Source organism: Hyperoodon ampullatus (genome assembly GCF_949752795.1).
Source record: "Hyperoodon ampullatus genome assembly, chromosome: 13".
In the NCBI taxonomy this organism is placed as follows: Eukaryota; Metazoa; Chordata; class Mammalia; order Artiodactyla; family Ziphiidae; genus Hyperoodon; species Hyperoodon ampullatus.
Window position 1 is genome coordinate 65,038,906 of NC_136926.1, and position 22,517 is coordinate 65,061,422.

The 22,517-nt window shown below is 51.4% G+C and overlaps 1 protein-coding gene across 5 annotated transcripts in view; it reads left to right on the plus strand.

Annotated features, from left to right (window-relative positions):
* Window positions 1-22,517, plus strand: part of CTIF (cap binding complex dependent translation initiation factor) — a gene marked incomplete at both ends in the record, with an annotated part of 231,005 nt that overhangs the window by 10,349 nt on the left and 198,139 nt on the right. For all 5 annotated transcript variants that reach the window (XM_079718264.1, XM_079718265.1, XM_079718263.1 and 2 more), the window contains one exon: window positions 22,159-22,232. In XM_079718264.1, coding sequence (XP_079574390.1) covers window positions 22,159-22,232 — 74 coding nt within the window. The remainder of the gene's footprint in view (window positions 1-22,158; window positions 22,233-22,517) is intronic.

A 22,517-nucleotide genomic window follows, 5' to 3' on the forward strand; every position in this document is an offset into this window, starting at 1 on the left:
TGGTGATGTGGGAGTGCGGGAAGTGGGACAGGGGAGGGTGCAGTCTGCCCTCTGGAAAGTTCTCCCTGAATATCCAGCCCACAGTGAAGCCCTCCCTGCCCAGAACACATAAGATTTATTTTTAGTAGCAGCATTATTTATAATAACAAACATCTGTAAACAACTACTGATCCGTTGAGAGGAGAATAGATAAATGATACGTGATATATCCTTACAATGTACTGTAATACAGCAATAAAGTGAGTGATCTGTGATACATCCTTACGGTGGAATATTATACAGCAGTAAAATGAGTGAACTGGAGGTTCGCACATCAGCGATGGTGATGGATCCCAGGGTTTTGGTGGTGGGGGGGCACTCTGGAGATCGCTTCTGCTCCAGGTCTGCAGAGGACTGGGAGGGGCAGACTGTGGGTGTGAGGGAAGCCAGCCAGCTTCCTGGGACCAGGCTGGAGTCCACTGCTTCTCCCCCTGCTGCTTCCCTGTGAGATTCCGAGGGGACCCCTGTGCGGGTCGTGTGGCCCGGAGGGAAGGAGGCAGCTGCTCCTTGGGAGCCGTCCCTGGTGACCCCCAGGTCCCGTACACCTTCTGGTTGTCGAGCTGTTCTTGCTGATACCTTGTCCCACCTGTGGGAGGTGGTGGGATCAGAGACTGAAAACTCCGTCTATCCCCAACCCCCAGTCCAGCCTCCCACTGCACCTGTCCAGAGAGATGAGGGAGGCTTTATGGGCTTCAGCAGTAACTTGCTCCCCGTTCCGAAGCACCTGTGTTGACACATTGCCTGGGCCCACTTGCTTGTGTCCGACTTCAGTCCATGGTGCCGATTAAACCAACTCTTCTCTATTCTGTCGTGAGGGAAGGGGGGCAGTGGCCTCAGTTCCAGATCTTTCTTAGGCTGTAGGGCTTTGCTATACCATGGGGTGTGTGTGTCGGGGCAGCTGCCCTGGACAGTTCTGTCACATGACAAGATGCTTGTGTGTGTGTTTCGTTGATTCTTAAGTAGGAGGCCACGCTAAAGCCAGGGTGCGGTGCTCTGCCACAAACTTGGTGGCAGTTCTCTGTGTCCTCAGCTTCCTCGTATAAAAACCAGGAGACTCGGTGGCTTCTGACTGTCCTTCTAGCTTCTCCATGCCATTTACAGACAGGGAAGCTGGGGTCCATGGAGGTGTCATGACCTGACCAAGCTGGGACTTGAACCCAGGTCTTTGCCTGTCCTGTCCCCTCATCGGCCCTTTACCTTGTCTTCCTGTAGTAGGTAGCCTTCTATGGAGGTCTTTTGTCCTCACCACTAGACTGCTGGTGCTTGGTCATGGACTCCGTTTATACTCCCTAAACCCCTCCAGCTTTTGGCTGAAGACCTGACACATCAGGGGCACTGTCACTAGTGTCTGCCAATTATCTGGGGTTTCCTACATGAAGATTCTCTTAACACTTCAGCAGCAAAGGTGGACTTGGATTTGGGGACTCAAAAATCAGAGAGAGAGCTTCAGGGAAGGGTTGAAATTCTTGGATGGGGACATAAGAGGCTGGTAAATGAGAGATTGAAAAACCAGCTCTCTGTTATTTAGTCGATAGGTGTCTGGTTCTGAAATCATCCAGAGTCTTCCTTTTTGTTCTCACTCCTTTGCTTTACTGGGTCCCCTCTCCCCACCCTTTCTCTCTGGTCCCATTTTCCCATCACTCTGGACAGGTTTCCAGGGGGATGAGATTGGCGTATCCTCCCACTTGCTTCTCATCTGCCTGCCTCACTCTGAGCTGTCCTTTCACAGCTGGTTTCACCCCCTGGAGGAGGGTGGGTGGGCCGGGGGCTTGTGGGAAAGGATACCCTGGCACCATGAAGACCAGCTGACCCCCGAATGCCATCTTAGAAGCAGCTGAACAGTTGGCTTGGGGTAAGCAGGGGCTGAATGAAATGCAAAACGAAATGCAACTGAACTTAAAGAAGAAATTGTAAAAGGCTCATGTTAGGTCCTTTCTTGGCAGGTGGAACTGAGCATAAGTCCATTATAGGGGATGAGCCCCAGGAAGGGGGAGGCGGGCTCTCAGGATGTAAACCTGCTTTACTTCCCTGATGTGCCTGGAACACGAGGGCTTCATAGTAGGGGTTTCCTACAGGCCATGGAGCCATTGGCACTCCCACCGCCCCCGTGTAGTCTGTCTGATCATCTCAGAGGGAGGAAGGGGGAGACATCTGCTTCCAAGAAGTGGAATAGTAGCCGGGGCACCGAGGGACAGCCACGGCCTCAGCCCCACGTGCCACGTGCCTTGTGCATTCTGGATTCAGAGCCCGCGGTGTCCCCATGCGGCAAGCCAGCCAGGGGAAGCGGGAAGGCTGCTCCACCTGAGTCCTGGTGAGGTCACACCCTGTGCCGTGAGAAGCTGCTTAGAGCCTAGGAAAGCTCAGCGGGCCCAAGAGTTCAGGGTGTTTGCGGAGGGAGTTTTCATAGATTCCTCTGCCGGGGAGTGTTTGTAGTGGCCTGGAGCACGGCCCCTGAAGGACAAGTTAATGTGTAAAAGAATGCCCAGTTCAGGGCAGGAGACACAGTGTGCACAGCGTGGCCAGACCTCAGGTGGCCCAGAGCTAAGGCACTCGGGCAGGCCGAGCAGAGGTGGTGGCATCGGGCTGGCCCTCCTGGAAGGCCCCGGACACTGTACCCCGCGCGGCATGGAGAGACAGGATTGAAATGAGGTCTCCTGAGGTCATCACCTTGGTTCGGTGATGAAAGGCCTGATGGTAGACATTAGTAACTCAGTTAACTAGGGTACAAACAATAGAGTGGTGTAAGCAAGATGGAAGTCTCTTTCTCTCTCGCCACCCTCCAGGGAGGGTGTTCAGGGCTGGCATGGCAGCTCAACAGTGTTGGGACAGCCTCCTTGTTTCTCATGCTCTGCCCTCTCTGGGGTGTTGCCCTTGTCCCATGGCCCATGCTGGCTCACGTCCACGTCCACATTCCTGCCAGTGGGAGCACCCACCCTGGGCTTCGTCTCCAGGAGCCTCTGGTGTCCCCTCAAGAAGCAGCCATCTTTTTTGAAAAGTTAAAAATTTTTTAAATTTTTTGTCCGCACGGTATGTGCGATCTTAGCTCCCCGACTAGGGATGGAACCCACGCCTCCTGCAGTGGAAGTGCAGTCTTAACCACTGGACCGCCAGGGAAGTCCGTGAAGCAGCCATCTTCTTTCTTTGTTTGTTTATTTATTTATTTATTTATTTATTTATTTATTTATTTATTATAAATTTATTTTTGGCTGTGTTGGGTCTTCGTTTCTGTGCGAGGGCTTTCTCCAGTTGTGGTGCGCAGGGGCCACTCTTCATCGTGGTGTGTGGGACTCTCATTGTCGTGGCCTCTCTTGTTGTGGAGCACAGGCTCCAGACGCGCAGGCTCAGTAGTTGTGGCTCACGGGCCTAGTTCCTCCACGGCATGTGGGATCTCCCCAGACCGGGGCTCGAACCCGTGTCCCCTGCACTGGCAGGCAGATTCTCAGCCACTGCACCATCAGGGAATCCCAAGCAGCCATCTTCTGATGCCCTCCGGTGGAGGGATCAAAGCTGGTCAGCATCCCTTGAGTGACATAAGGAAAGCCCCACAACTTACCAGAGACAGCTGCTCCTGCCCACCCTGCCCTGGAGTGGCCCCCTGATGGAGGGGAAACCAGGGAGCTGCCAGCTGAAGAGTGCCTTAGCTGGGGGCAGCTCTGACGGGATGCTGCTGCTCATACAGCCTTCAAGGGCCCCTTCAGCCTGGTCCACCAGATGTAGGACCACTGGACCAGCTCATATGAGCACCCACTAGCTTCCTCACTGTACCCTCTCCACCAGGCAGACACCCTCACCTGCACGCTAATCCATGGTGTGATCAGGATGTTCCATATGTACATCTGCCTGTCCCCTCAGCCTGCTAGTGAGCCTCGAGCTGGGCGCCACCAGGGCTCCCTTTACATCCCTGACCCACCCCCCACCAGCCTAGGGCCTTGCACACAGTAGGTGCTCAATAATGATACCTGAGATGGATCAGACCCGGTCTACACAGTCATTCCCTAGCGGGTCCTGTTCCTCTGGCCACACCAACTTTGCTGAGCTTTTGGAAGTCATTGGGATGATGGGGCAGCTCTACTATCCCACATTCACCCCTGGGAAGAATTTCAGGAGGAAACTGAGGCTAGATTGAGACTGGGGTGGCTGCTCTAGCACTTGCCCTGACTGCCCCACTTTGGGCACGTGTACCCAGGACAGTGGGGCCCACAGGAGGATGCTGAGGTGCTGCATTCTGCCCAGGAAGCTGTGTGGTGCGTCACAGACCATGCACTGAATGAGGAGCTGGGTGAAGGCACCGTTTGAGGATTAGTCATGCACTGGGATTATTTTTGTTGTTTTAATTAATGAATAAAACCAAAAATACCCTTGCCTTCTCTGAACCCTTTCAGAGGCACAACAGAGAGGTAAGCCAGGGTAGGTAGAGTCCCATGAGATGGAAGGAGGGGGCTCAGAGAGTCCAGAACAAAAAATGGGTTCCACATAGTCCTGAAGAGGCCCGTTAACTGCCTGTACTGAGGACTGTTTGGCATCCTGGCAGCATCTTTCCAAGAGAGTTCGTCCGCCACCTAGTCATTTACTCAGGAGGTCGGAATACAGTTTCCACCTTATTGTAACAGGGGAGGTGCCCTGAGATGATTTAGAGGAAGGCACCTGAGATGAGAGAGTGCAGCCCAGTGCATTTAGACGACATCCCCAGGTGCCGGCCCAGGACTTAGCATTCAGGGAAGGAAGCTGAAGGCGTGTGAAATGTTGTGTGGAGTCAGGCGCAAACAGGTCTTCTCCATCAGCACAGAAATGCCAAGGAAAGGAAATTGATGTGCCGGACAGCAGCAGTGCCTCTGATTAGACCTTGAGAAGGACTTCCTGACCGAAGGACTTGTTGGGCCACGATGTTAGCTATTGAGCAAGTGATGGGATCTTTGCTGGGAACCTGATGAGCACACGTCTTACCAGACAGGTTCATGCAAAGCCCTGGGAAAGGTAGGGATGTGTCAGAAATGGTGTCCTGAGTCCTGGCTGACAGGCTGTGATCCCACACTCCCTGGAGTGAGGAGAGAAGGGCACTCCCCTCTTCCACCCCGTGATGCCCGGTAGCAAATCGAAGCATCAGGAGAGAGTGAAAAGAGCCTTGTTCCAGGGGTCAGAAGAACCAGATGTTGACCCAGGTGTGCCGTGCACTCCAATGCCTCTTCCACAAAATGAGGCATTGGACTACACAGACTCCTCTGAGCCTCTCTGGAAACATCTTTCACTGTTTATATTCTGTGTCTCCATGAAGTGGGTCCACATGGCTGCTAAAATCAGCAGGTCTGGATTTTCCTGATTTCTCTACTGTTCCCCCCACATACCCTGATGCCTATGTCAACCTGCAGGTTGGGTATATCCTACGTGTCAGCATTGACTGTGACCCAAGAGATGACAGATGGCAGGCAGAGGTGAGCCTCAAATGCACTGCTTACCTCTGGCCCACAGAAAAGGGTAGAAGGAATTTTCTGCCAGTCATCTTGCTGCCCTTGAGGAATTATAGTATCTGGTTCAGAGCCAATCTAAAAACTCAGTACAAATGATGTCTGAGTCAAAGTGCCCAGATTTTTAATCAGCTTCTCTGAATAATTAAGAAATATCATGTGTATGTTCATGGCACTGCTCTCTGTTCACTCAGCATTTGTTGACCACCTGCTGTGAGCTTGGCTCACATATGAGCTGGAGCCTTTGGGCTCACTACCTGTTTGTAGAGCAGAGGCTAGTGAACATGAAACAGACTAAGGGCACACACGGTAAGACCCCCAAAGAGATGCCCTGACCACAGACACTGCAGTCATTCCAAGGAATGGCCCTGTTGCTCTCTGTGGGTAGGGAGATGGCTTGCAGGACATGAGACTCGATCTGTGCCTGCAGGAATGCGTAGGATGTCTGACCAGAGGGAAGGGAAGAGAGAAAAAGGTGAAGAGAGAAGAAACGGTGTTAGCAGAGACTTGAAGTTGGCCATGATGTTGGGATGTTAGAGAGGAGGAGTGGGCACAGCTGGAATTGCTGGTTAGTGCTGGGTTTTACCAGAGTGGTGGGGGATGGGGTGTCTGTACACCCCGCTGAGTTGCTGGAGCTGCTGTCCAACCCCACGCATCTGTGTACCTTGCATGGCTTGTATTTTCTCTGTCGCTCCTTACAGGTAAATTCTGTCCCCCTGTATCAGTCAGGATAGCCTAGGAAATGCTGCAGTAACAAACAGCTCTGAATCTTAGTAACTTTAAGCCACCCATTTAGGACCCAGCTTGGTGGAGCAGTTGCCATAACAGAGGGAAAAGAGCACCGGAGGCAATTCAGCACTCCAACCTAAATGTAACACACATCACTTCCACTCTTAGCTTGTTGCCCAGAACTAGTCACATGGCCCCACCCAACCATAAACAAGCTAAATAAGAGAATCCTACTATACGCCTGGACCAGGGAAACCAGAACTGGTTGGTGACTGGCTAGAATGACTGTCACATGCTCCACTTCTAGTGGAAACTCAACAGGGGCTGTGGCTGACTTCCTCCCCCCCCCCCTTATCTCCTTTACCACATTAAATCCAGAGCTAGGCAGGTCTCCAGTGAACCCTGAAGATGTGGGCTCTCAGGATGAGAGGAAGCTCAGAGGTCACCTCATCCAACTCCCTGCAATGCAGGATCTCCCTGCTTCATGAGGCCATTGAGCTGCTGGACGTTTCCAGAAATGGAGAACTCACTGCTTCACAAGGCATCTCAGAGCATGTGAGGCAGCTCCACTGATAACAGTGTCGGTCTTTGATTCAGCCCAGACCACCTCTTCATAACTCCAGCTGATGGCTTTAGTTTGATTCCTTTTGTCCATGGCTATTTAGCCTCTCCCCCACAGTCTGCCATGGAAGTCTGCTTTCTAAGCTAAGCATCCTCATTCCTGCAGCTATTTCCTTTTGTTGTGGTTCGTTTATTCCTTTGATTATTTATTTGTTCGTTCATCCATTCATCCAACCAGCACGTCATCATTGAGGGCCTGTGTGCCAGCCACCATGCTAGGAACCAGGAATCGGGATGGTGAAGGCAATGGGTGCAGTCTCTGTGTATGTGGAGGGTAGAGTGGGCGGGGTCGGGGGGGGTGGGAGATGGGCACTTAAACCACAGTGCTAAGAAGTCTGGGACATGACACACTGCTTCCCACGTCCTATCCCATCCTGGGTTACTTTTCTGGGAGCACCGTAAGCATAGACTATATTTCCTCTCAATAAGCCTCCCAAAACTGAACACTTCTGCTGCTCCCAGCATGTGAGCCTCTCTTTTCCAGAAGATGCCATCTGTCTCCGTCCTCGGAGTGACTTCTGGCTCCAGCTCACCCGGAGGAACCAGGATACAATACTTACCAAACAATATTGATGATTGACTTCTATAGTGAGAGTAGTCGGCAACTATTCATTGAGCCCACGTTGTAAACAGGATGAGCCATGTGGCCTGGTCTCTGCCCTCAGAGTACCCAGAGTCTGCTTAGAGAAAGAAGACTTTCTCGAGTGGACAAGCAACATTCTAGAGCCGCGTGTGAATACCGGGAGGAGGGAAGCTGGCTGCAGCTGGCGTCTGTAGAGGAGGTCAGATACCCGGGCATGAAGGGGGAGGAGCCATGCTGTCATGGTAACGGCATCCGACTGGAGGACTGGAGTGAGGAGATGTGAGTCCTGGCTTCTGTACCTCTGACTCACTATTCCATCACTGGTGAGATACGTCATCTAGCTGCAGCCTCAGTATCTCCTCTGAAAAATGAGGAGGTGAGCTAGACTTAAGGTCATCAAAATGTTTTGTTAAAAATACAGATTTCTATTTCTGGGAAGATGGAATAGATGTTCTTTTCTATATTCCTCCTGTACAACTAAAACCCTGAACATTCTATATAAAACAAATATAAGAAGATTCTGAAACAGAGAGAGAAGGCAGACCAGCTAGGGACCTTGGAACCTGAGTATTGACACAGGAGTGACCTCCCTGGGTTTTCTTTTTGCTTCCTATATCCCAGACTTGAAGCTGAAGATGTGGGTAACTAGGAAATGCCAGTGGACACAGATTTTTTTTTTTTTAAGTTCCAATAAAAGCCTATTATCTCTAAGCTTAGGTCCAGGAAAAGAATAGAAGCTTAGGTCTAGCAAGATAGAAAACTTTTAGACAATAGCTGCTGTACTCCAGCCAAACAGCACAGAAAAAAACTGTAGCACCATCCCCACCGTCACAAGCAAATAACCAGTGGGAACCTGGACTTCCACCCGCTCCGGGCTGTAATGCGGCCCCCTAACTCCTTCAGCAGCGTGGTGTCAGAGAAGGTCAAGTAGGAGGTTGTGACTTTCATCCCTGCTGGCTGGTAAGAAGCTCCCTGCCCCCATGGTATTGTTGGAGGCCATGCGGGGACCCTGGACTCCCACCCCCACTCAGCAGGATAGAGGTGCCCCTCCCCTCCCTGCTGGCATGTGTCAGAGGAGGTTCTACTAGAGAGCTGGGACTTCCACTGTTGCCCGGTGGTCGTGAGGCCCCCATAGCAGGGTCAGTGGGGACCATGTGGAGTCCTGGAGCTCCTACCTCCACTGAGCCATAACAAATGCTCCACTGACAGTACTGAGGTCGTGCCCACCCGCCTTTCCCCTGACAGAGTGGTACCACAAAAAGCCAGTTAAAACAGAAGATTTAAATGAGATTCAGAGTCTCATTACATAACATGAAAGTGTCCTGATTACAATCAAAAATCATTTCTCATACCAAGAATTGGGAAGATTTCAAAGTGAATGAATGAAGACAATAAATGTCAACACTGAGATGTGAAATTGGACTTCATCAAAATGAAAAACTCTTGCTCTGGGAAAAACCCTGTTGAGAGCATGAAGAGACAAGTTACAAAGAGGGAGAAGATTTTGCAAAACATGTATCTGACAAAAGACAAGCATCTAGAATACGTAAAGAACTCTCAAAACTCAGCAATTGAAAACAATGCAATTAGAAAATGTACAAAATACATGAAGAGGCATTTTTCACTAAAGAGGATATACAGATGGCAACTAAGCACACAAGAAGATGTTCATTGTTAGCTGTTAGAGAAATGCAAACTAAAGCCTCAGCAAGGTATCTCTATACACCTGTCAGTATGGCTAAAATTAAAAAACAAAAACAGTGACAACACTGAATGTCAGTGAAGATACAGAGAAATTGGATGACTCACACGTAGCTGGTGGGGATGTTAAGTGGTACAGCCATTCTGGAAAACAGTTTGGCAGTTTCTTATAAAACTAAACCTACAAGTACCATATGATCCAGCAATTGCAATCCTGGGTGTTTATCCCAGGGAAATGAAAACTTATGTTCACACAAAAACCTGTACTTGAATATCTATAGCAGCTTTATGCATCATAGCCAAAAGCTGGAAATAATCCAGATGTCCTTCAACAGGTGAATGGTTAAGTAAGTTATGGCACTCAGCAATAAAAAGGAAACAACTCTTGACGCATGCAGTAACCTGGATGAATCTCCAGGGAATTATGTGGAGTGAAAAAAGGCTAATCCCCCAAAGTTACATACTCTCTGATTCCACTTATATACCATTCTTGAAATGACGGGATTATAGAAATGCAGAGCAGGTTAGCAGTTCTTCAGGATTAGGGGACGGGGGCACGACGAAGTGGGTGGGTACAAAAAAGCAGCAGGAAGGATCCTTGTGCCGATGGAAATGTTGAGCATTCTAGAGGGTATGGCTCTCGGTACCCTGGATGTGATCCGAACTATATACTTTTACAAGTTTTTCCTTGGTGGGGAAACAGGGTAGAGGATACATGGGATCTCTATTATTTTTTACAACTAGATGTGAATCTACAATTATCTAAAATAGAAGTTAAATTTTTTAAAGTACAGAACCTTTTGTTTCATCACAGTCTTTCAAGGAAATCTCATGTAGAAAACCCAAAGGGCAGAACTGTTTGGTGAGGCAGGGAAAGGAACCCACCTGCTTTCTCTCCCACTCTATCCACCTCGTCACTGTGGGAGCATCTCTGCAGAGCTCCTAGGTCAGCCCTGGGCCAGATGATCTCTCAGCCCCTTCCCTCCTTGGCCTTCTGTGGTTCTGAGTCTGGCGCTGGCAGGAAGGGAGATATCTCCAGCAACTGGAGAGTTCCAAGAAGGCCTCCTAGGGAGGAGCCTTGGAGGATGAGATCCTTTCTCTGCACAGAGGCATGGGCAAGGTATGGGGCTAGGGACAGCTGAGTGGGCCCCCACTGCTTCAGCAGATGCTGGACAGGCAGCCAACCAGAAGTGGGCTCTGCTGTGGCCCAGTCTACGGTAGGTACTAATCATATTGCCATTTAAATCCTAAGGCATGATTAATTAGCCGAGAGACTGGAGAAATATACTTGGCCACAGGGAGTCTTTATCTCCCACTCCTCCCTGGGCTTTGGGTCTTAATTCAAAGACAGTGAGGGTAGAGACAGAAGGGACAGATTGGACAGACAGACAGGAAAGCTCCAGAGTGAAAGGAGTGGACTTTTCTGCTCCTGAACTCAGCTCTGGTACTACTCAGGAGGCTCTATCTTCTGGTCTCTGCTCTGTTGTTCTCCTGCCTCAGGCCTTTCTATCGTAGGAAGTTTAAAACCAGCACGTGGGGGTGCTGTCCTTGGTGCTGAACACACACACACACACACACACACACACACACACACACACACTCACACACACCCCACACACGCACACACAAACCACCCCCACACACCACACACACACCACACACACACCATGCACACAGACACACACACACCACACACACACCACGCACACACCATGCAAACAGAAACACATCACACACACACACCCAAACACCCCCCCCACACACACACCCCACACACTCACCCACACACACACCACACACACCCACACCCCCCACACACACACCCACACCCACACCCAAACCCACCCACACACCCACATGCACACCCAAACACCCCCCCACACACACACCCCACACACCCACACACATACCACACACATACCCACACACCACACACACCACACATACACACACCCAGACATACCCACACCACACAGACACACACACACACCCCACACACACACCCGCCACACTCACACACGCCCCACACACCCCCACACCCACACACAGCCACACACACACACACACCCGCAAACACACACACACCCAAACACCCCACACACACACAAACACACCCACACACAAACACACACACACCCCACACACACACCCCCACACACAAACACGCCCCCCCACACACACCCAAACACACACACCCCACATCCCCACACACCCCCCCCACACACACACACCACACAGGCACACACACACACACACACCACACAGACACACACACACCCCAGGACAGGACTGCTTCTCCTTGGGCCCTGCCCTGCCCCACCCTTGATCTGTGCTTGGGTCCTCACTTCCTCTCTCTTCAAGCAAACCCAAGTCACCCTCAAAGTCTGGTTGTTTGGGTCTGAGAGGAGTTTTGGACCTGGCCTACAGGAAGCCCCTGTTTTGGCCCAGGAGATGCCTTTGGAGTTCTTTGGTCTCCAAACATCCTGTATAATGCACCACACTCTCCCAGTGTCTCATGCTCCACTTCCCGCCTCCACCCCAACTCGGGAATCACCATTCTAGTCCAATATGATACTGAAGAGGGAGCTCAGGTCTGTGGAGCTGCAGCAACCCTCATGGGGCCCCAGGAAGCAGCTTACAGGCCTAGGGTCCTGCTTTCCCCACTCTCAGTCCATCCGTGTTGTTACTTGCAGGAATTTTTTCCTGGAGTCCAGAGCCACAATCTCCCCTGGAGCCCGCAGCATGGGTGGCATGCATCATATCACATGGTGCTTCACTACGTGTTGTCTTCAGTTGTTTTTTCCTTTTCTGTGACTCTCCAGCTAGGTGGTAAGACCTGTGGGGCAGGGACGATCACCTCGGGCCTCTTGTGGCCACACAGTGCCTAGCACTGTGTTAACCCACTAATGTGGGTGATATATTGGGGCTGGGGGCATCCTTGGGAGGGCAAACTTGGAGAGGAAGGAGAGAGGTCTTGTCCATTGTTTAAAGGGATAGCCCTCCCTATCAGCTCCCCTGGGAGCCTGAGCCTGTGGGGTTTGCTTGCTCTTGGTCCTCATCATGGACAGAATCTATGGAAGAACATTTTGCACCAAGAAGGAGAAATGGACTGGGATTATGAGCCTTCCGAGGAGCAGGGGCTGTACTGCCCTCATCTCTCTGGTGCCCAGGCTGGGCCCTGTAGAGCTGACGTCCAGCAGCTGGCCCCTGGTTCTGCAGTCCGGGAGTTCAGGCCCTGGTCTCTGCAGGCTCCTGGTGCTGCAGCCGCAGTCTCGGGCCGGCCAGCTCTGGTGCGGCTGACACAGCAGCAAACATGCTGGGGAAACTCAGACTGACATGCCCAGACATCCTCTAGTTGGAACTTTGCCTGTGACCCTCCCATTAATGGGGGGAGTCCTCCTGCTGCCCCCTGCCTTGTTTAACCAGACTCTGCCTTATTTCTAAACCTTTGCAGCCTGGGATTGTCAACACACACATACCTGTGCACACATACGTACACTAGCAGAAATGACTCTGCAGTTGTATATTAATAAAGAAAAAACAACAGTATAGAAGAGGGTCATTTTTTCCCATTGCACCTGACTTGGCATGTTTTTCTACTGTCCAGTGACTCACTCCCATCTTGTTTCATTCACTCATGCATGGAGCCCCCCGACCCTACACATTCTATCTTGCACCCCTACATTCCTTCTTTTCCTCCCTGCAAGTGATTTGCTCCCTGCACCAGCGCTGCCTTCCCAAGAGATGAACTCAGAAAACCCAAATGTTCATAGGGATATGGGTATGTTCCTGCATTATGGGAAACTCGACAGTGGGGTCAGAAGTTATTTGAGTAATATATCTGCAGAGTGCAGTGGTTAAGAGCACAGACTCTGGTCCACACTCATATGCGTTCCTGGGAACTAGCTCTGTGAATGCAGGCAAGTTCTCTGAGCCTCAGTTTCCTCATCAGTGAAATGGGGATGGTGATAGCAACAGCTGCTTCCTAGGGTTGTAACAGGTGTCAAGTGCTCAGATGGTGCCTGGTGTGCAGTGAGTGCTGCGTCAATGTTTGCTGGTATCATTCTCTGGAACCTGTCCTCCCTGATCTGGGGTAGCTGTGCACCCCGCGTCGCCCTTTCAGAGGCAGATTCAGTCTCCCTGCCCGTGGGCAGGCCGTTTCCATTTCTTTTTCCACACTGTTTAAAGTGCTCATTATCCCTTTGTGATCTGTTCTGAGAGCAGCACAATTCACCCTGTCAAGGGGCCCCCTAATTGTCAGTAAAAGAAGCTGTTGTGAAGGATTCAGCAGTGTTTAAGTGCTAAAAAACGATCCACTGAAAAGGGTGATTTTTTTTGATAAGGCTCCTCAGAACCTTGGCATTGCAACAACCTGGCGGGGTGTTGGCAGGGGCTGGGTGACCTCAGGGCCAGGGAAGGGGTGGGACTCAGAGGAAAGCCGTGGTCACCAGGGCCAACTGGAATTGCAACCTGGAGAATGTTCTCGAAGAAGCCAGCAAGGCTTTGTGGAGAGCTCTCGGTGCCTGGCCACAGAGTCCTTGCAAAAAAAAAAAAAAAGGAATGAATGATGCTGCATCCCAAGACTAGGAAGGTGCTGGGGGTGAGGAGGCAGGGGGACACAACAGAAGAGTGAAGCCAGGGCTGCTGCAATTGAGGGGATGGCAGGCTAATTGGGGAAGAGAGTTAACAGATAGTTTAAGATGTCTATTTCCCAATGGGGGAACCATAGTCCTGCAGGACGCTCTGTGGAGTGAAAAGGAAGAGTGGGGTGGGTTTCTGGCCAGAGGAGTTTGGGAAAGGTTGCATAGTGTGCCGCCGCCTACTTGAAGAGTCAGCATCCATCTAAGACCAATAAAGGCACTGAGAAGTTCTGCAGTAAAGTATTTATTTAACACTCTTTTAACTCTGTGTGTCCCAAATATTTGACCGAGGAGCCTTTTTAAACTTTTTGTCCCCCACAAAACTTTTTAATATCCACTGTTTCCAAAAGCGTGTTCCATGCACCACTCCAGCTGCCCTAAACTTAAACCATTTTTAGTCCCTTCCCTGGATGATTCTGATGCACACTGACATTTGTGAGCCAGCGGGTTAGTGTTTCTAGAACACCACTTGGAGCACACAGTAGATCAGGAAGGGAATCAACCACTGGGGTATGTGCTGGATGTGCCGTGGGCTTGGGGGGCACCAGCTGATGAGGAAACAGCAGAGCCACAGGGAGGAAGGCTCTCGAGCTGATCCCATCAGAGAGAAAGACCTGGAGTGGGTGGAAAGGAGATTTGTCTTCTCTGAGTCCAGGAAGAGCACAGCGGCCCAAAGAGGAATATAATCTTGTACCTTCAGCAGCTTGGCGTGGCCTCCGAGCCCCTTCACAGACGGTGTCTGAGCCGCATACCAACACAAAGCTTTGCCAGCATGCCAAGGAGGATGCTGAGGCCCCTGTAGCAGTGAGCAGAACAGCCAAGCTCCCGCCACCGTCTGTGCCCTGTATGTGTGTTAGGGGTTGCAAGGTTTGAGGATTGGCGTCCAGAACTCAAGAAGCGGGGAACATCCGGGCACTTTATGGCTTCAGGGGATTTAGCTGGACGTGCATCAACATGGCAGGTGGCCCCAGGGTCGCCTGGGTGCTGTCAGCCCAGGGCTGGCAGGCGCTGGGGATGAACATGAGAAGCTGTTAGGTTCCTGGCTGTCAGTTCAGTGGCAGCAGTCACGCTGCCGGTGAGTCCTGGCCCCTCTGGGCATCGCCTGGGTCACCACCTCAGCTTCAACAAGGGACAAAAAAGAAGGCTCTGCAGGTGAGGGTCTTCCCTCTCTGGGCTGAAACTTGAAGGACACAGATTTTGTTTCCAAGAGCCAGGCCCCTTCTCCAGCCCCTGTTGGTAAAAGGTTACATGCAGTGATTATATGCCGGTCACATCCCGTTGCCACAAACTCTAAGGAGATGTCCAGATTCTTGTTCTGTGCTGCAGTCATCTTGTCAGATGGAGCAACGATAAGTAAGTCATCTGCGTGACCAGGATTTTCACTGTGGGCTTCTCCAGACACGTTCCCCCTCCCCGTTACAACACTGGCCTTGGTGGGGCTCACCCTCCTACTCTATTCAGCAAGAGAGGCCACAGGCTTGCCCACAGCCCTCAGCCACATCCCGTTCAGCGGCCCGAGGGTCCTGATTCTTGCCCAGTGCTGTCGCCTCCTCCAGGGAGGCTGTGCACATTATTCTTTCCCCAGGACCGTGCAAAGTGTGGGCTGCAGCCCCTCGGTCTGTGAGGGGCTCATCCTAGCACTTCTGTTCCTGAGCTCCGAGAATCAGAGTCACGGCGTGTGGGGGAGGGAGTGGAGGCAGGAGGCAGGTGCTCATGAGGATTAATGAGAGATGGAGGGGTGAGAGCAGAGGCTTCCGCCGGCTGAGGGATGCTGTCACCGGAACCAGAGGTTGAGCTGATGGGAGGGTGATGGGGGAGGGTTGAGTAGCCAGGTGCCTGCTGGGAACCGCAGTGGTTTTGGAGTTTTCCAGCATTTAAAATAGGGTTCAGGTTATCGCCATCGGCTCAGGAATAAGTCCTCTGGGCTCCTGCGAGGATGGGTGAGAGTCGTAGGGCTTCAATGAGGAAAAATGTGTGGAGAGGGTCTATAAACTGTGAAGTGCTGACAAAATGCTTCTCACCTCCCATCGGAGATGGTACCAGCTCCTCGAGGTTGACCTGCACATGCAGGGAGTGGGGTGGGGTGCCTCCCTTTACAGAGTATCTCCTGCTGCAAATGCCTGGGGCATCCCCTCCAGCAACTTCTGCTCTGTCACTGTCTCCCACTCATCGGACAGTGGGGCCTTGTCCCTGGACCCCCAGAGTCCCTGAGGCTGGTGGGTCCCCTGCCAGGGATGCTGCTTCAGAAGAGGCTGGGGCCTGAGCTTGAGATGCCCAGGCACCTCCCTTAGCTGTGGTTCTCTCTGCACAGGGCCCTCTGCCCACAGCACAGGGCAGAGAGTAGATGGCCTCCCCTCCCTGCTATGAGGGGTGGTGGCCAAGACTCCAGCCCCCGGGCCAGGAGGGAGATTTATGTGCACTCGCACTGCTCTTGAGCTGCTTTTAAGGTGAATTGTGCTCGTCCCTGTGAGGTGCTTGCAGTCCTGCGTTTAGCTGTGACCTTCCCGTCCTTTTTTCATGGTTGTTCTCTCTCTCCATCCTGCATTCCTCACTCTTTAGGGACCTCAAATCCTAGGTTGGTGAATCCATCTTGACATCCTAATCTGTGAATCAGTCTTTCAGGCACAGAGGCAGCAGGGCCTCTATCTCTCAGGGTAGAGTCTCTTTAATCAGTTGGCAGCCATCTGAGGTGGACCTACTGTGTGCCCAGCTTGACCACTTTGGGGACACAAGAACAGAAAGCAGCTGTGGTCCAGGAGCTTAAAGTCTAATTGGGGTCATGGATGAACCTTGAGGACCTTATGCCAGGTGAAGTAAGCCAGTCACAAGAAGACAAATACTGTGTGATTCCACTTGTATGAAGTACTGAGAGTTGTCAAAATCATAGAGACAGAAGATAGGATAGTGGTTGCCAGGGCTGGGGGGAGCAGAAATGGGGAGTTGGTATTTAATGGGTATACACTTTCAGTTTTACAAGATGAAAGGAGTTATGGGAATGGATGGTGGTGATGGTTACACAATATTATAAATATATTTAGTACCACTGAACTGTACGCTTAAAATGGTTAAGATGGTAAATTTTATGTTATGTGCATTTTACCACAATAAAAATTTTTTGAAAAAAAACTTGGGGAGATTAACATCCTTATGGGTATAAGAGAGTGATGACTAAGCAATGGTCCACTCCACGTAAGCTGAATATGTAAGTGCCAGAGTGAGTTGTGTATTTAAAGGGTCAGGGATTAGGGAGAGACTTCGTGTTACTATCCTGAAGGAGGAATTGAACTTCACCCCAGGTGAGGTCTCAGACGTGTGCTTTGGAAGCAAGGTTTAGTGTGTTTGTTTGATTTTTTTTTTTTTTACCTTTGCTTTAGAAGTCATTTTAAAATGCTGTACCTATTGGTAATCATCTTTGAGGCCTGGGAAGGGTGTTGTGAACAAGCCACTTAACATCTCAAGAGGGTGGGGGCCTGTCTCCTAGATAGAAAGTGAGTCTCTCTAGCCACCTGCAATTTCAAAGTGACATTTGAAGCAAGCAGGGCACCAGGAGTTGGGATGGGTAGGGTGATGAGACAACTCAAAGAAGGAAGGGAGGGAGGGGCTGATCCTAGAAGATTGTAAATTGTGCCATAATTGATTAGTGATGTCTGCCTCTGGTGAGAGAGGGTGTGGTGGCAGCACACGTGCCAATCAGAAGAAACCCATCTACAGGATATGGCACTTCACTTTCGGAGATCTCTTTATTTAAATATGAAGAATCTGAAGTCCAAATTGGTGAAGTAACTTCGCTGAGGTCACATGGCTCATTATGGCAACGTGTTTAAGGAAGACAGTGAAGGTCTCTTGAAGTGTTTGTCAACTCAGCAGACACCTCCTGGGCACTGAGCATAGAGTGCTGGGGCACCCGGAGAAGTCCCTGCCATCCCAGGTCCACGCCCTGGAGCAGGACAGAGTGACGGTAAGACGGAGTGAGAACTGCCGCCGGTGGGCTCTGCGGCCGCAGGTCACCCACGCGGGTGCTAAGTTCAGGACAGAGGGAGGTGACTGCAGTTTGGGAGGTCGGAGGAGTTTTCTGGAGCCAGGCACTGAAGGATGGGGCACGTCTGGAGGGAGCGGGAGAGGAGCAAGGCCGAGACGAGAGGTCACGGTCAATAGTGAAAGGGATTATGGGGAAGCGGGACTGGACAGGTGTGGGGAAGACCCAGGTGCACACAGGTGGCACCACATGGAGAAGCTTCTGGCCCTGAGTGACTGTGGCTGATGCACAGGAGGATTGTGGGAGGTCTCAGGGCATCATGAGAAAGTTCCCAGCCACTTAGAGCCTGAGTGACCTAAGGCTTCAGGCCGGTGGTGCCAGAGGGAGGGCGCAGTCCTCACTGTATGGATGCAGCCCAGGCAGGTTACGTGACTCATCCGAGGTCACGCTCTGGGTGCCCCTCTCTTCCCTCAGACTCCCCTGAAGGCTCCCCTCCTCTCCCCACCCCCTCCTCATCTCCTGCCTGGTGTCTGTGAGGGTCTGAGCACTTGGGCCCCTTCTGCTGGGAGGCTGGGCCTCAACCTTTCTACCGGCCAGTTTGTGTTCCTCTCCCTTCAGACCGATTAGAAGCCGGAAACTACCCTCCAACTGCTCTCTCTCTGGGAAGTAGGTTGGTTTCTACCTTGAGGGGTTGGTGAGTTGGATGCGCAGAGTAGGATGCAGTGAGTAAGAAGACCTTGCTGGCCGCCTCTGCCCGACCTGAAGAAAATGAGAACTAAAAACAAAACCAGGGTTTCCTTGGTGGCGCAGTGGTTGAGAGTCCGCCTGCCGATGCAGGGGACACAGGTTCGTGCCCCGGTCCCGGAAGATCCCACATGCCGCGGAGCGGCTGGGCCCGTAGGCCATGGCCGCTGAGCCTGCGCGTCCGGAGCCTGTGCTCCGCAACGGGAGAGGCCACAGAGGTGAGAGGCCCGCGTACCGCAAAAAAAAAAAAAAAAAAATTGCCAAGGCGCAGGGTGTCTCTGGTCGCTGGGGGAGGGAGAGGCAGGTTGCTGAGCCTCGTTTGGGGTTATTTCTAGCCGGGTTCTCAGTGCCTTGTATGTGGGCGGCGCTCAGTAAGTGCAGAATCTAAACACACACATACATCCTCATGCCTTTTCTCTTTTCACCAGTGTCCATGTGAGCTCTGCTTGGTAGGCTCTGGGGTGATGTTGGCCGTGGTCTCCAGCTGGGGGGGCACAGGAAGGACGGCAGGTGGGACTCTTCCTGGGCCGTCTCTGGGGAGGTGGTGTGGGGGAGATCAGAGACTAGCTGAGCCAGCCTGGGTCTGAGCTTGTCTGTTTGCAGGAGGTGGGACGCCGGGGCCCTGTGGTGCTTGATGTGGCTGAAGGACATGAGAAGGTCACAGGGGGGTTGTCTGCTGGCTGTGGGAAGTGGGGACGTGATGGACTGCCCTCACAAGGGGTTTGTGGAGGTGATGGATGGTTGATCACCGTTATCTGTTTGCTACGGCTGCTTGATTTAGGACGTTTGACCACGAACTAGGTGACTTAGAACAACAGAAATGTATTGTCCTCTCATAGTTCTGGAGGCCAAAAGACTGAAAGCAAGGTGTCGGCAGAGCCATGATCCCTGTGAAGGAGCTAGGAAAGGATCTGTCCAGGCCTCTCTCCCAGCTTCTGGAAGTTCCTTGGCTTGTGGCAGCATAACTCCATTCTTCACCTGGCGTTCTCCCTCTGTGTGCATCTGTCACTGTGTCCAAATTTCCTCTTTTTATAAAGAGACTGGTTATAGTGGATTAGGGCCCACTCTCATCTTAACTGGTTACATCTGCAATGAGCCTGTTACCAAATACATTGAGGGACTGGGGGTTAGGACTTCAGCGTATGAATAATGGTGGCGGCGGGGGTCGGGGAGGGGCGGTGACGACACAATTCAACCCATGACAATCACTGAGGAGCACTTGTGAGGCCCCTAGTAGGCCCCTGACCAGGACTGAGAGTGGGTGATGTTGAAAACCACTGACTTGCCCACCTGGGGGCAGCTTGACAAGCTGCCGGGCTCCCTGTGCAAACCCAGGAGGCCTTAAAGTTACCCAGAATGCCTTATTGTATCCTGCCAGGATCCCTTTCCACACACTGGCCCTTTTTCCCAGATGACCCCTTCCCTCCTTTTCCCTCTGCTCTCCTGATCACCATGAATCCCTACTCTGGGGGAGTCCTTCCCTACTTCTCAGGAAATTTGCCTGTGCTTTGGTCCTACTGCGGCACCTTGAATCAGTGCACATTTCACACTGTATTGTAATTATTTATTATGTGTGTGTCATCCCATACCATTCTTTGCAGGTATAACCTGTGACTTCTCCACTTTTGTGTCTTCAGTGTCTGCCCAGGGCCAGGCCTATGGAAAGATCTCAAAGGAAGATTGCCCAGTGTATGAGCTAGTGGATCTGAGGAATGACAGGTCCAGGGACAGATCATCATAAAAATAAAGACTGGAGATGCACCAGGAATCTAACCAGAAGGTCATAATGCACACAGAAGAAGGTGTACATACCATGCATGTACAGTTCAACGGATTTCCACAAACTGAATACACCTATGTAACCAGCACCTAGATTAAGAGCAGACATTACCAGCCCCCCAGCACCCTCCTGGGGCCCACTTCTGGTTACTGTCTGAATTCTCCATAGATTAGTTTGCCTGTTCTTGAACTTTATTTAAAATTGAATTATAGAGCTGGTACTCTTATATCTAGATTCTTTTGTTCCACTTTATGTTTGTGGGATTCATTTATGGCATTCCATGTTGTTTTAGTTTATTCTGACTCTTGTGTAATATTCCAGTATGTGAACACACCACGATTAATTTGTCTGGTCGACTGTTGGTAGGCATTTGGGTGGTTTCCAGTTTGGAGCTATTCTGAGTAGTGCTGCTCTGTACTTCTGTGCTGTGTAATACTGGTGAACGTCTGTACACATTTCGGCTGTGTTTGTACTTGGGAGTGGAGTCCTGAGTTATAAGGCATGCACAAAGTCAGCTTCAGTGGAGGTGGAAGTATTGTTTTCAAAGACTGTGGTGATGAAAAGCAGACTGTGGGGGTCATGATGTTACTGAACCAAACTTGGGTCCGCTTGCCCACACACAGTAAAGCCAATCTACTGACTCCAGGTTGTGGTGAAGGAAAGTGCAGCGTTTATTGCAGGGCGCCAAGCAAGGAGTCCAGGCAGCTTAGTGCTTAAAAGGCCCAAAGTCCTCAAAGGTTTTCAGGGAAAGGTTTTTAAAGACAGGGTGAGGGAGGAGGGTTATGGGATAAGTGATCAGCTCATGGGCATTCTTCTGATTAGTTGGTGGTGAGGTAATTAGGAGTCAACATTACCTACCTCTGGTTCCAACCCATCTGGGGTCTATGTGCTTGTGGTCAGCACGCAATTACCTTCTTCCACCTGGTGGGGGTTTCAGTATCTGCAAAACAGCTCAAAGGACCAGGCTCAGAATATTATCTATAGCCCTAGAGGAGGAACTAAATGTCCTTGCCTTTGTTTAATGGCTAAACTATTATTATTTTTGTCTTGCTTGTCTGTTTTCCTTTGTTTCTGCATTTTCTCACTTCTCTGATTACATTTACTCTTTGGAACTTGGGGAAGGCCTAGGAGGCTGAAGTTTTTCTTCAGGTAGAGAACATGGGAGGGGGTAGGGTCTGTCCTGGGAAGGCCCCATAGGGTCCTGGTCAGTTACAGTGAGGGATGGGTGGCATCAGGAGTGAAGATAGGGATCTGGAGAACTTGTTGCAGAGATCATCAGCCAAGGGCAAAGAAGCCAGATCATAGAAGCTGGGTCAAGTGTCTGTGGAATGAATCATATAGGAAACAACAAAGGATGAAGACCAGAGCTAGTTGACTTAGAGAAATTCCATCACTGGAGTTGTTGGTCAATGGGGGCTTCTTGGTGCCATCTGATTTTGGGCTGTGGGGCTTAACTCCAAAGGAACTCCCAACATAGACCTTCCTCCTGCAGAGCCCCTGCCTGGGGAGAAGCCGCTGCCATCAGGCTGGCAGTGGTGGTGGCAGCTCATTAGTATAGAGGCTTTGAGGAGAGAGCCATGGGCTGGAGCAGCAGAGCCCTGGCTGCCCTGTACCTGACCACACAGCTCTGTCAAACACCAGCAAAGTGAGGGCCCAAGCCTGGGAGAGGCCAGAGGTCCCCCTGACTCATACTGGGTACACCAGCCAGGACACTCACTCCAGTGGCCCACTCCAGCCTCCAAGCTGCCCAGGATGACCAACCGAGGGGGATGGCAGGGAAGGGGACCCTCTGCAACCCTCTCTGGGATTGGGCCTTCCACCCGTTTGTTCCATGTCCTGGCCGGGCAAATAATGCCACCCCTTTCATCCTCCATCTCTTCCAGAATGGCAGCAAAGACACCTCTCTGGACATGCTGGGCACAGATATCTGGGCTGCCAACACCTTTGATTCCTTCAGGTGAGCTCCTCTTCCTCTTGTTGTGGTGTGTGGCTCCGGCTGGGACCCCAGCTTACTGGTCCTTATGCCCTGAGGGGCCTTTGGGGATTGAGTTATTGTTGAGAGTTCATTGATCAAGAAGTGGAGAGAAAGACAGGAGGGTGAAGTAGGAAGGATGAGGCTGGAGGAAGGAGGTCAGAGAGAGAAGGAAGGAAAATGGCGCTGGGGGAACGGCACGTGGCAGATGTTAAGCAGGCTGCGTTAGAGCTGAGGACGGACAGCTGTGGCTGCACACCCCACCCCTCC